Source organism: Salmo trutta, chromosome 35, assembly GCF_901001165.1.
Source record: "Salmo trutta chromosome 35, fSalTru1.1, whole genome shotgun sequence".
Lineage (NCBI taxonomy): Eukaryota > Metazoa > Chordata > Actinopteri > Salmoniformes > Salmonidae > Salmo > Salmo trutta.
The window spans coordinates 10,405,077-10,418,862 of NC_042991.1; the positions used below are offsets into that span (position 1 = coordinate 10,405,077).

General features: G+C 41.4%; 2 protein-coding genes across 3 annotated transcripts in view; one reads left to right on the forward strand and one right to left on the reverse strand.

Moving 5' to 3' along the window:
• The window catches only part of LOC115174599 (exostosin-like 3), a 41,616-nt gene extending 37,136 nt beyond the window's left edge, over positions 1-4,480 (reverse strand). Inside the window, exon 1 of the mRNA XM_029733290.1 lies at positions 4,265-4,480. The gene's annotated coding sequence lies outside the window, so the exon portion shown is untranslated. The remainder of the gene's footprint in view (positions 1-4,264) is intronic.
• A 5,068-nt stretch (positions 4,481-9,548) lies between these two features.
• Positions 9,549-13,779, forward strand: LOC115174601 (ribosomal oxygenase 1). Of its 2 annotated transcripts, XM_029733296.1 has the most exons (15): positions 9,549-9,688; positions 9,980-10,111; positions 10,353-10,492; positions 10,588-10,687; positions 10,775-10,888; positions 11,046-11,152; positions 11,342-11,449; positions 11,584-11,618; positions 11,731-11,909; positions 12,128-12,232; positions 12,470-12,611; positions 12,803-12,923; positions 13,011-13,110; positions 13,217-13,303; positions 13,469-13,779. In XM_029733296.1, the coding sequence occupies exons 1-15, from the start codon at positions 9,602-9,604 to the stop codon at positions 13,535-13,537; spliced, it is 1,626 nt and encodes a 541-aa protein (XP_029589156.1). In that variant the 5' UTR covers positions 9,549-9,601; the 3' UTR covers positions 13,538-13,779. The 2 variants fall into 2 exon arrangements, with proteins under 2 accessions (XP_029589156.1, XP_029589155.1); XM_029733295.1 differs by lacking the exon at positions 11,584-11,618 and having other exon boundaries at positions 11,693-11,909.
• The last annotated feature ends 7 nt before the right edge of the window (positions 13,780-13,786 follow it).

Consider the following 13,786-nt stretch of genomic DNA (forward strand, 5'->3'; position numbering starts at 1 on the left):
ACGCACGAACAAAACGCTGCTATTTGGATATAACTATGGATTATTTGGGACCAAACCAACATTTGTTATTGAAGTAGAAGTCCTGGGAGTGCATTCTGATGAAGAACAGCAAAGGTAATAACATTTTTCTTATAGTAAATCTGACTTTGGTGAGGGCTAAACTTGGTGGGTGTCTAAATAGCTAGCCCTGTGATGCCGGGCTATCTACTTAGAATATTGCAAAATGTGCTTTCACCGAAAAGCTATTTTAAAATCGGCCATAGTGAGTGCATATAGGAGCTCTGTATCTATAATTCTTAAAATAATTTATGTTTTTTGTGAACGTTTATCGTGAGTAATTTAGTAAATTCACCGGAAGTGTTCGGTGGGAATGCTAGTCACATGCTAATGTAAAAAGCTGGTTTTTGATATAAATATGAACTTGATTGAACAAAACATGCATGTATTGTATAACATAATGTCCTAGGTGTGTCATCTGATGAAGATCATCAAAGGTTAGTGCTGCATTTAGCTGTGGTTTGGGTTTATGTGACATTATATGCTAGCTTGAAAAATGGGTGTCTGATTATTTCTGGCTGGGTACTCTGCTGACATAATCTAATGTTTTGCTTTCGTTGTAAAGCCTTTTTGAAATCGGACAGTGTGGTTAGATTAACGAGAGTCTTGTCTTTAAAATGGTGTAAAATAGTCATATGTTTGAGAAATTGAAGTAATAGCATTTCTAAGGTATTTGAATATCGCGCCACAGGATTACACTGGCTGTTGAGTAGGTGGGACGCTTGCCCATAGAGGTTAAATAAAGGGTGCACTGCAGCTGCCTTCCAAGCAATGCGAACCTCCCCAGAGAGGAGAGACAGGTTAAAAAGGTCAGAGATAGGGTTGGCGATGATAGGGGCAGAAACCTTAAAGAAGAAAGGGTCTAAACCATCTGACCCAGATGCTTTTTTGGGGTCAAGTGTAAGGAGCTCCTTTGGCACCTCAGACTGCAGGGGGAAAGACGGAAGAGCATCGGGGATAGACACATTAGAAGGACTGGGAGATGAGGAAATGTTGGACGGGTAAGGAGGCATGGCAGAGTCAAATAGGAATCGTGACTTAATGAAGTGGTGATTAGAGAGCTCAGCAATGTGCTCGTCAGTAACAACATCGACATTAAGGGACATGGGTAGCTGTGAGGAGGGTTTATTCTCCAGGTCTTTAACCGTTTTCTAGAACTTCTTGGGGTTATTAAATAGCTTCATTAAATAGTAACCGCAAAACATCAGTCTCAACGTCAACAGTGGAGAGGCGACTCCGGGATGCTGGCCTTCTAGGCAGAGTTGCAAAGAAAAAGCCATATTGCAGACTGGCCAATAAAAATAAAAGATAAAGATGGGTAAAGGAACTCTGCCTAGATGCCAGCATCCCTGAGTCACCTCTTCACTGTTGACATTGAGACTGGTGTTATGCGGGTACTATTTTATTAAGCTGACAGTTGAGGAATTGTGAGGCGTCTGTTTCTCAAACTAGACACTGTAGTTGTCCTCTTGCTCAGTTGTGTACCGGGGCCTCCCGCTCCTCTTTCTATTCTGGTTAGAGCCAGTTTGCGCTGTTCTGTGAAGAGAGGAGTACACAGCATTGTACGAGATCTTCAGTTTCTTGGCAATGTCTCGCATGGAATAGCCTTCATTTCTCAGAACAAGAATAGATTGACGAGTTTCTGAAAAAAGTTTTATTTCTGGCCATTTTGAGCCTGTAATCAAACCCACAAATGCGAATGCTCCAGATACTCAAGGCCAGTTTATTTGCTTCTTTATCATAACAACAGTTTTCAGCTCTGCTAACATAATTGCAAAAGGGTTTTCTAATGATCAATTAGCCTTCTAAAATGATAAACTTGGATTAGCTAACACACCGTGCCATTGGAACACAGGAGTGATGGTTGCTGATAATGGGACTCTATACGCCTATGTAGATATTCCATTAAAAATAATCTGTTTCTAGCTGCAATAGTAATTTACAACATTAACAATGTCTACACTGTATTTCTGATCAATTTGATGTTATTTTAATGGACAATAAATGTGCTTTTCTTACAAAAACAAGGACATTTACAAGTGACCCCAAACTTTTGAACGATAGTGTGTGTGTATGTATGTATGTATGTATGTATGTATGTATGTATGTATACATCTATACACACACACACACACACACACACACACACACACACCTATATCTATACACACACACACACACACACATACTCTACCGGTCATAAGTTTTAGAACACCTACTCATTCAAGGGTTTTTCTTTATTTTTACTATTTTCTACATTACAGAATAATAGTGAAGACATCAAAACCATGAAATAACACATATGGAATCATGTAGTAACCAAAAAAAGTGTCAATCACCACCTTCCGGAGACACCCGAAACCCCACCTCTTTAAGGAATACCTGGGATAGGATAAAATAATCCTTCTAACCCCCCCCTTAAAAGATTTAGATGCACTATTGTAAAGTGGTTGTTCCACTGGATATCATAAGGTGAATGCACCAATTTGTAAGTCGCTCTGGATAAGAGCGTCTGCTAAATGACTTAAATGTAATGTAAATGTTTAACAAATCAAAATATGTTTTATATTTGAGATTCTTCAAGTAGCCACCCTTTGCCTTGATGCCAGCTTTGCACACTCTTGGCTCTGTCGCATACTGGGTAAGTACATATTCAACGGTAGGCTGTGGAAATTGTCAAGGGGTCTGAATACTTTCCGAAGGCACTGTGTGTGTGTGTGTGTGTGTGTGTGTATAACACACACACACACACACACATCATTTAGCAAACACTTTTTTCCAAAAGAGACTTACAGTCATGTGAGCATACATTTTAAGTATTGGTGGTTCCGGGACTCCAACCCACTATCCTTTTAGTGCGATGCTCTAAAAACTGAGCAACAGAGGACCACATAACATTTGGTTTTTGGGCATGCTTTTTGAAGCATCTTGCCATAGGCCCTACCACTCCCATTGTTTCAATAGCAGTGATGCTAATACTAGCTGTGGGGTAAATAAATAAAGGCAACTAAGCCATATTCTCTATCATTTTCTCTTAGGATCAATGGATGAAACACTGTCAATAAAATGAACTATATATACATTTGATGTACCGCCCCTTTTACAGAATATACAAATTAAGTGTAATTTTCCTCAAATAACAGTCTGTTTTGGTTATTTTATTGCAGAAGACATTATTTACATGTCTAATGATGTTTTGCTATGATTGTTTCTTTTTCCAATAGTTTCTTATTGGGGTCAAAATGACCCTAGTTGGTAACCCATGCATGTAAAATATCAATATAGCTAACATATGAAATCCAAAAAACTATAGTGTTAAGGAAACCTGAGGTTTGCAATTAACTCTATTTAGTACCACTATCACTAAGTAGTAGCTTTTCTGGGGACCTCTACTGAGGCTTACAGTAACAGAACAACATAACAACATAACAGCCTTGTCCCAAGTCCTTGTTGTTGGTGTGGTGTCACCCTTCTTCGTACCATGATTCACTCCATGCCAATGGCACTGAATTGGTTAAGTGTCGTGGCAAGCCAACTTCATTGCAGCATGCAAATCAAATGGAAAAAAGACTCGCTAGTTGCATTGACTAGGTAACCTGCTAGCTTACTAGTTAGCTGCAATAAACATTTTACTTGCCTGTAACACTGACACCAAGTACTGGTTGGTCACCTTAATCATGTAATGTCTGTACACTACATGGGATCCCGAGTGGCGCAGCGGTCTAAGGCACTGCATCCCAGTGCTTGAAGCGTCAATAGACACCCTGGTTCGAATCCAGGCTGTATCAGCGGACAACTGGCCCAGCGTCGTCCAGGTTTGGCCGGTGTAGGCCGTACTTGTAAATAAGAATTTGTTCTTAACTGACTTGCCTAGTCAAATAAAACTAAATTAAAAAGTATCGCTAGCTAATGACTTACTGCTGGGTTGATGTGCGTGTCGTGTCGGTCAGAGATCAAAGCAAACACGCTCGCGAGGGTACTAAGAACGACCGACTCAAACACAACGCTGGCTTTTAATAGCGAAATACTCGAGGCGGAATGGCTAAGTTCATTACTGAATAGTTAAGAGTACAACAAGATAAGGGGATTGGAGAAAAGGCAAAGGGGGACCATGTCTCATCTGACCAATAAACCAGCTAGCCACAACAGGCATTTACTTGCTAGCAGACGAATGTTAGTTTAGCTAGCTAGTTAGCTTGCTACTCACCCGGTATGAAGCTCCAAAATGTCTCCAAATAAAACCTTCGAAAGGCTTCAAAATATATGTCACGTTATGCGAGTTGATAACAAAATGGCATGCTCGGTGTTTAATGTAACCATGTACGCGTAGCGAGCTCGCTAGATCCCCCTGTGTGCACGATCAATTTTACATTAAGCTGCATTGTTGGAGAAGGCTAGGCAAGCATACTGAAGCATTCTGGGAGTGGGAGTTGCTGAACCTTGGACAAACTGGAGCGGTGAAGTGCTACACCGTGTGGCCATAAAAAGTACACGGTGTACTGAGCAGTTGTGGTTGTACTGTTACACGGAGTATGCCCACAAGATAAAACAATACATCCATAAACAGTCGATTTCATCATTTAAACTATGTAAACTAAGGGGTATGTAGCAGGGGCATCATATTAAGCACGACAGCCTCTGACAAGACTTTACCGGTGGCACATGGCACAGCGCAGGAGGTACTGTAAAACCCCCTCCAAACCCTAAACTATTATGGCATTAGGCTTAGCAAGTATTGAAGGAGGCAGCCAGCTGCCCATAAAAGCACATCTATCATGTTACAAAGTGAGAGGTATTAAAACTGCCCTGCTTGTAGACCATGCATACCTCTTTTGAGCAAAGGAAAATCATACATACATTTCATTTACTTATTTTGTATGCTTCTTCATCTGTAATTAAATCTAGAGCAGCATTAATAAAGTAAGCACTATGTAAAGGCTTTAAAAGTAGCCTACACCGTACAAACACAGATTAAAGGGTGTTAGTTGTCATAATCTTTGGTACAAACTAACGATGTGTATAAACCCTGGATGGCAATTTCTAATTTGACACGTTTATTCTGTGTTGAAGCCGCTGCGCAGCCATCTTGTTATTCCTCTTCAAGTGTAAAACATATTTCGGAAGCTATACAAATGCATTTATTAATTTATTCTGTTACAGACACCTTACTGCATACTTTCAAATTATGGCATGTGAGCTAGACATAAACGATTACAAATTAAAACATTTGAAAAACTTTTTTTTCGAGCGCTAATATTGCTGTCCTCACAACTTAAATACATGTAATTTTGTTCTTGAAACATTCAATTGAAATACTGTCTAATTCCATTCATTTCCATGGACTGCTCCTTCCAGGGAGGGCCATATGGCCAATACATAGCATCTGCTGTCCAGGGTTTACATACATCGTTGGTAAAAGCACTCGGACTATGACAAAAGAGATTGCTGCATCTGACAGCCTGCACAGTAGAGGGCGATAAAGTGCTTATCTAGCTGTAGTTAACTGATTTACAAATAAAATACCAGTAATAATAATAATAATAATTTTTTATTTGTTTATTCATAATACAAAACAACAATAGGATACGGTGCACTGGGTGAGTTTCACGGAAGAATACTGTACCAAGTTATCTAGTTGAATAAACTAAGTTTGAGCCTATTCCTGGAAACATTGAACCACTGTAGTTTACATCAATTATAATTCCTAAAGTGGAAGTTGGAAAAGTTTATTTGAGTGTTTCAGTGAATGGTTAGTGAGGGAGGCCCTGCTCTCTCGCTTCCCCAGTTGTTTAGTTAATTTTCATTCCAATCTCCTTTGCATTAGCGTAGCCTCTCCTGTAGCCTGTCAACTATGTGTCTGTCTATCCCTGTTCTCTCCTCTCTGCACAGGCCACACAAACGCTTCACACCGCATGGCCGCTGCCACTCTAACCTGGTGGTCCCAGCGCGCGCGACCCACATGGAATTCCAGGTCTCCGGCAGCCTCTGGAACTGCCGGTCTGCAGCCAACAAGGCAGAGTTAATCTCAGCCTATGCTACCCTCCAGTCCCTCGACTTCTTGGCGCTGATGGAAACATGGATTACCACAGAATACACTGCTACTCCTACTGCTCTCTCCTCGTCTGACGACGTGTTCTCGCATACCCCGAGAGCATTTGGTCAGCGGGGTGGTGGCACTGGAATCCTCATCTCTCCCAAGTGGACTTTCTCTCTTTCTCCCCTGACCCATCTGTCTATCTCCTCCTTTGAATTCCATGCTGTCACAGTCACTAGCCCATTCAAGCTTCACATCCTTATCATTTTTTGCCCTCCAGGTTCCCTTGGAGAGTTCATCAATGAGCTTGACGCCTTGATAAGTTCCTTTCCTGAGGATGGCTCACCCCTCACAATTCTAGGTGACTTTAACCTCCCTACGTCTAACTTTGACTAATTTCTCTCTGCCTCCTTCTTTCCAATCCTCTCCTCTTTTGACCTCACCCTCTCACCGTCCCCCCTACTCACAAGGCAGGCAATACGCTTGACCTCATCTTTACTAGATACTGTTCTTCTACTAATCTCACTGCAACTCCCCTCCAAGTCTCCGACCACTACCTTGTATCCTTTTCCCTCTCGCTCTCCTCCAACACTACTCACTCTGCCCCTACTCAGATGGTATTGCGCAACGGCACCTCCGTAACTTCAGGCTCTGAACAGTCCCTACACCCAAAGAAAGGCACTGCGTTCATCCACCTCTGGCCTGCTCGCCTCCCTACCTCTGCGGAAGCACAGTTCCCGCTCAGCCCAGTCAAAACTGTTCGCTGCTCTGGCACCCCAATGGTGGAACAAGCTCCCTCACGATGCCAGGACAGCGGAGTCAATCACCACCTTCCGGAGACACCTGAAACCCCACCTCTTTAAGGAATACCTGGGATAGGATAAAGTAATCCTTCTAACCCCCTAACCCCCCCCCCCCCCCCCCCCCAAAAAAAAGATATAGATGTACTATTGTAAAGTGGTTGTTCCACTGGATATCATAAGGTGAATGCACCAATTTGTAAGTCGCTCTGGATAAGAGCGTCTGCTAAATGGCGTAAATGTAAATGTAACTTACATCGCTACACCAAACATGTCTAACAAAACAAAACACAGGTATAAACAAGAAAATACTAAATACATACAAAACATTTAATATATACAAAAAATATTTTTTAAAGAACAACAATTCTAGTGCAATTGCATTCACTCAGAAAAAATCTCATTATAATGACTCAGGAAGATGTTACTATTTTTTTTATTCACTAGGTATAATTTCTCAACAAGATAATTAAATTCAATCAAAAATATTTGTAATTTTGGTATAGAATTCTGGAATTTTGGTTTGTGTCTAAAGTATTTGGCAATTTTTTTTATAATTCACAATCATTTCAATTGTCTTGTTATCATTGCAAAAGTAATCCTTCATGTTAAAATTCTTGGGTAGTGTTCAAAAAGGTAAATAAGTATTCTGTAAGGTTTTCCCAAAATGGTATTTATGCTGCAATAGTTTATGTGTCGGTGGGCTAGGGTCAGTCTGTTATATCTGGAGTATTTCTCCTGTCTTATCCGGTGTCCTGTGTGAATTTAAGTATACTCTCTCTAATTCTCTCTCTCTTTTTCTCTCTTTCTTTCTTTCTCTTCTTTCTTTCTTTCTCTCTCTCAGAGGACCTGAGCCCTAGGACCATGCCACAGGACTACCTGGCCTGATGACTCCTTGCTGTCCCCAGTCCATCTGGTCGTGCTGCTGCTCCAGTTTCAACTGTTCTGCCTGCGGCTATGGAATCCTGACCTGTTCACCAGACATGCTACCGGTCCCAGACATACTGTTTTCAACTCTCTAGAGACAGCAGGAGCGGTAGAGATACTCTGAATGATCGGCTATGAAAAGCCAACTGACATTTACTCCTGAGGTGCTGACCGGTTGCACCCTCGACAACCACTGTGGTTATTATTATTTGACCCTGCTGGTTATCTATGAACATTTGAACATCTTGGCCATGTTCTGTTATGATCTCCACCCGGCACAGCCAGAAGAGGACTGGCCACCCCTCATAGCCTGGTTCCTCTCTAGGTTTCTTCCTGGGTTCTGGCCCTTCTAGGAAGTTTTTCCTAGCCACTGTGCTTCTACACCTGCATTGCTTGCTGTTTGGGGTTTTAGACTGGGTTTCTGTACAGCATTTTATGACATCAGCTGATGTAAGAAGGGCTTTATAAATACGTTTGATTGATTATCACAGATTTACATTCATAGAACAAGTGAGTCAGATTTTCACATTCTTTTTTGCAGAAAATGCAGATATCATCAATAGCCACAAATTTGGATGACATAGAATCTTGTGTAGAATCTTAAAGTGCACTTCCTTAAATTTGTTTGGTATACAATATTTGTAAGGCATCAACCAAGACAACGTCAGGAATAAGCATGTTCCAGAAAATGTTTCCTCTAGGCATAAGTTGGTTCCGTGAATGGGAAATTTGTCTTATGTATTTATTACAACAAGATTTCTCAAGTAAGCCAACGCCTTACAAACTGAGATCTGGATAAGCTCTGTGATCACCACCAAAGCTAAGATGAGTTTTCATTAGTGTAGTTGGACCACTGGGAATGGCTTTGATCACAGAAATAAACTCTCTGAAAGGTATTGGAAACTCATTCAATGTTATAGATTGTGCATATGCAAGAATATTACCCCTGTTGTCAAAAACATCAAAAACAAAGTAAATATTCCTCTCATGTCAGCTAGGGTAGAACAATGACTTATTCCTTACAGATATGTTTGAATTATTCCACAAAATAGCTTTATGATGGGAAAAATTATGAAGAAAACATATTTTCTAGGACATTAAAGCTTGTTGGTGAAACCTAGCCAATTTAGTGGGTAATGTTTCAGGAATATAATTACATTTCAGTAAAAATTTAAAACCCCCAAACTTATTAAACACATTGTTTGGAATTAAATACCAATTGATTTTGTATTGACCAAACATCTTTTCAACCAGTTGATCTTGAAAGTGTTATTTATGTCAACAAAATGCAATACTTCCAGACCTCTCAGCTCTTTCATTTGAGAGGACTGACTTTTTTAGTTTGTGAGACTTATTTTTCTAGATGAAGTCAAGAAAGGTCTTGTTGATCTCTTTAGAGGTAGAGGGATTTACTAATAAAGATAATGAGGGGTACACAAAGCGAGACGGTACCTCTGCCTTGGACAGAAGCACTCTCCCAAGTATAGACAGATAGATCCCTTTGTAATTATAAAAAATATTCTTGGTTTTCTTAATTTTAGGAGTGGCATTCATATGTTGTCTATGTGTTTTTTGGACAGATGTATTCCTAAATATTTAACACAGTCCTTTACAGGAATATTTTATGTCTTTATCATCAGAGTCATATAAACATAAGGTTTCACATGTAAAAACTTTCAGTTTTAATCCAGATGCAATAGAGAATGCAGTGATAAAATACCCGTAAGAATATCCCTGTTGTCGCGCTATTGATGACGTCAGGAATGAGAAAATATTCGACAACATGGAGAAGAAACATGTGTCCGCATTTGCATTGTACCAAAATGCGCTATTAACATCGACTCCTGAAGTTAAAACATCATCTGTGAAGGTACTTTGGGTTAAGTTATTACTACTGGTGTTTGCTCGCTTGCAAGTTCAGATAGGCTATGTTTTTTTTTTTACAGTGTCCTATTTTGTCGGCAAACATCAACTGTGTTGACAAATCAACTGAAATAGCTAGAAAATGTATGTAATTTGAAGTTGGCTTCTTCCATAATGTGTATATAAGTAAGTAACATCTGTTTAAAATACTATTGCAATATGCATCTGCGCAATTGACTGTTGATTGCCTAAAACCATTTCAAGGCTGACTGCCTCTGCCTACTGGATGCTTTTGTAGATTACAGCAAAGAAGCGGAAGGAAAATGGTATCCAGCCCCCCAAATCCATCAAAAAGACCAAAAGGAAACGGATGGGCAAGCAGGTCATAAAAGCGGCACAGAGAGAGGAGCGGGTGGAGAGTCTGACAGAGGTTAGTTTGGGGCATCAGCATATAGCCTATGTAATTGTTTGACTGTGGTTCCCTTGGTTTTTCAGTCATTGTGCGTGTTTGAGATAAAACTACATTTGTATTCAAACCGAGCAGAATCGCTGCTCTACAATCACTTAGCATCCCAAATAGCTCGAGACTGATTGTGATCAATATAAGCTCTTCTGTGCCTCGCTGGTCAAACTGACCCCCTTACACAGACTGATTGTCTGGTTGCATGCAGGAGGTACAGTGTGGAGAGAGAAGCGGAGTGGCACTAGATGCTCTGCTGAGTGACCTGGCTAAAGTCAGCAACAGCAGGGTGAGAGCCAGCAAACTTTTCCAGTGGCTCATCCACCCAATTTCCTCCAAGAGTTTCTTCAGGTAATGATGTCGGTGTAGCTTTTCACAGTACAGTATTGTAGTTGATTGCACAGGAAGATATCCGTTGTTAACTATTGACTTCCTTGATCTTATAGCGATGCATGGGAAAAGAAGCCATTTTTGATCAAACGTCAGAATCCAGACTATTATACGGGACTGTTCTCCACAGCAGAGTTTGATCGCATTTTAAGACGGGTAAGGTGTCATGACTAGCTGCACATCTTCTGTCTTTTAGTATCATTTTTGTTGCTCAAATAAGGTTTTTCCTATTGATATTTTCAGGATGACGTTCAGTATGGGGTGAACCTGGATGTCACCAGCTACAGAAACGGCAAAAGAGAGACACACAATCCTCCAGGGAGGGCTCTCCCATACACTGTATGGGACTTCTATGAGGTAGAAAGCCAAGTGAAAGTCTACTGATTGTCAAGTTAATTTACAAAGTGTGAGCAAGTGTTGGTTAGATCATACCAATGGCTGTGTAACATGTTCTAGTTAGAAGTCCTTAGTACCTCAGCATAATATTGAAACTGTTGTCTTCCATGTCGTCCAGAGTGGTTGCTCCCTGCGTATGCTTAACCCCCAGGCCTTCTCCTCCACTGTGTGGAATGTGCTGTCCATCCTCCAGGAGCACTTTGGCAGCATGGCAGGAGCCAACATGTGAGTGACCCTCTCTGACAATCTATCTGACCAGTGAGATGCTCTCACACAACATTGAACGTTATTGAACATGTATGGGACAGTGAACATCATTTCCTCCTGGGAGGACAAACTATTCTGTTGTATTCTTACCGCATGCTGATGCACTTCCTCATGACATTTCAGTAAAAATGTACTTTGTGTCCCCAGGTATTTGACACCTCCAGGAACACAGGGCTTTGCTCCACATTACGATGATATTGAGGCCTTTGTGGTTCAGCTGGAAGGGAAGAAGCACTGGAGAGTTTACAACCCCAGGTGACTAGTTTCTCAGTAAAATTCCCAAAAAGGTGATCAGCACCATCAACCCATTTTGACCTTGATTCATGTCAGTAAACTCTGCTGAGAAACAAATATATTTTGTGGGATGTGTGTTTCCTGTCACTTTTCAGGTCAAAAAATGAGGTCTTGCCTGTCGTTTCCAGTCGTAAGTAGTCTTTTGTCCACTGTTGTGCCTATGAATAGACAATAAGCATGACAGATCACTCCCCTGTTCCTCAGCCTCATTCCTTACAGATGGCTTGGTATTCCTCCTCCAGCTAACTTTAGCCACTCAGAGATCGGGAAGCCCATCCTGGAGGTGGTCCTGGAGGCTGGGGATCTCCTCTACTTCCCCCGAGGGTTCATCCACCAGGGGGACTGCCTGTCGGATGCTCACTCCCTCCACATCACTGTCTCATCTTACCAGAGGAACAGTTGGGGAAACCTACTGGCAAAGGTTTGTTATTAACCTGCTTAATCCTATGCATTCCTTGTGTGGGACATTGTCCAGTTCTTTGTCTAATTTTGTATCAATAAATACACTTACACTTTGAGTAAGAAAAAAACTGAAAATATTGCAGGATATACAAAATGGCATGTCTATACAAAAAAAATTATTTACTTGTAAGTATAGGCTTGTATTGTGTATGATGCAGGACATGATCTCTTTGACAGGTGGTCCCAGCAGCCCTAGAGATGGCCATGGAGGAGGATGTGGACTTCAGACGAGGCCTGCCTGTGGATTACCTGACGTACATGGGGGTGCAGAACTCAGACAAAGTACTTCAGATGCCACCATTTACCTGTGCCTGGTTTCCAATGTACAATCAACCTCGAAGCACCCACCCTCAGCAGGGGTGTGTTCAGAAGGGTGACACGTTTGAAGATAGAAACGCTACAGAGCTGACGCCTATGCCCCATTGCAAAGAACATCTGTTCTGCATAATCTATTTATACCGGAACATACTGTAACGTTGCACCCTCGTAATGGCCCTCAATCTACCTGTGCATGTATAGGAGGATCCACGCAGGGCCCAGTTCCTATCCAGAATAGAGGGTCTGATGAAGAAGCTATCAAACTTTGCCCCTGTGGATGCTGCTGTGGATCAGAAAGCTAGGGACTATCTCCATGACTGTCTCCCCCCGATGCTCACCGCAGGTACCACAAGGTTTTACTTGAAATTGTGATAGGTGGTTGTTTTTACCTACTTCAGTTGAAACCACTTATTGTAAGTCACTCTGTATAATAGTTGCTAAATGACTCAATGTAAATATTCACTCTAAAATGTCACATTCTAAATTGACTTCTGCGACTCCACCAGTGTAAATGATTCTGGTGATTATCCACAGAGGAAAGGGCCAGCAGTGTCCAGGGAGCTCCTTCCAGGTGGGAGAATGGAGAGGCTGTGGACATGGGTGTGGCCATCAGTGGCCAGATCAGAGTCAGACTCATCCGTTCTGGAATCGCCAGGTAGCTCTCAGCATTAAACATAAAAGCATGGCTATAAAGGGTTGACCTTTCCAGAAAAGACCATGACTTACTTTTGTGCCCCTGCAGGTTATGCAGTGATGGAGAAGCAATCTGGCTTTACTACACTGCCGACAACTCCAGAGTCTACCACAAGGAGGAGCCCAAGAGCGTTGAAATAAAACCAGAGGTATGAATGTTTGGGTCTCTGTAATTGCCTTTCTAATATAGCAGTGATGTGTGCCTGTCTGATATGCTGCACTGCAGTGATAACCTTTATGATGTAACTCTTTCAGCACACAGATGCCATGGAGTTTCTGATCCATGCATATCCCAAGTTTGTGACAGTGGGCAGATTGCCATGCAAGTTGGCTGAGGACAAGGTGTGTTTCTCAACATGTTATGCAACATTGCTAAAACGTATGCTTTCTTCTGCATAAAGTCTAACCACATATGCATCTCTGTAGTGCATGGTCAAGCCTTGATGATATACAGTGTTGGACTCTGCACTGCAGTTTTCTTAAAGATGTAATTCCCTGCTCTTCCAGGTGTCCTTGGCTGAGCTGCTGTTTAAGAGAGGGCTTATTCACACTGCAGAACCTCTGCAGCAATCCTGAAGCGTTTCAAAATAAGTGTCTGCCACGCCAGCATCATTCACTTCACTATTATGTGTAGGTAGAATTGATTTTTAGGACAGGTCATTAACTCAGTAGTCCATCAGCATTGCTCTCTACAACATTCATCTAGACTTTTCAAAAACTGTTAGTAATAGATCTGTAAAAGCGCTTTTACAATGTTACCCTTTACTTGTTCAGTAAGTATTGAATTAAACTTACTTGCATATTGGTGTAAAACACTCCTTGTTT

What these genes read in the sequence shown, in the direction of transcription:
- LOC115174601 (XM_029733295.1), top strand. Translation starts at nt 9,602, where the DNA reads ATGGAGAAGAAACATGTGTCCGCATTTGCATTGTACCAAAATGCGCTA. An exon ending in TTAAAACATCATCTGTGAAG is followed by an intron (nt 9,689 to 9,979) that starts GTACTTTGGGTT and finishes ATGCTTTTGTAG; the next exon opens with ATTACAGCAAAGAAGCGGAA. An exon ending in AGCATGGCAGGAGCCAACAT is followed by an intron (nt 11,153 to 11,341) that starts GTGAGTGACCCT and finishes TTGTGTCCCCAG; the next exon opens with GTATTTGACACCTCCAGGAA.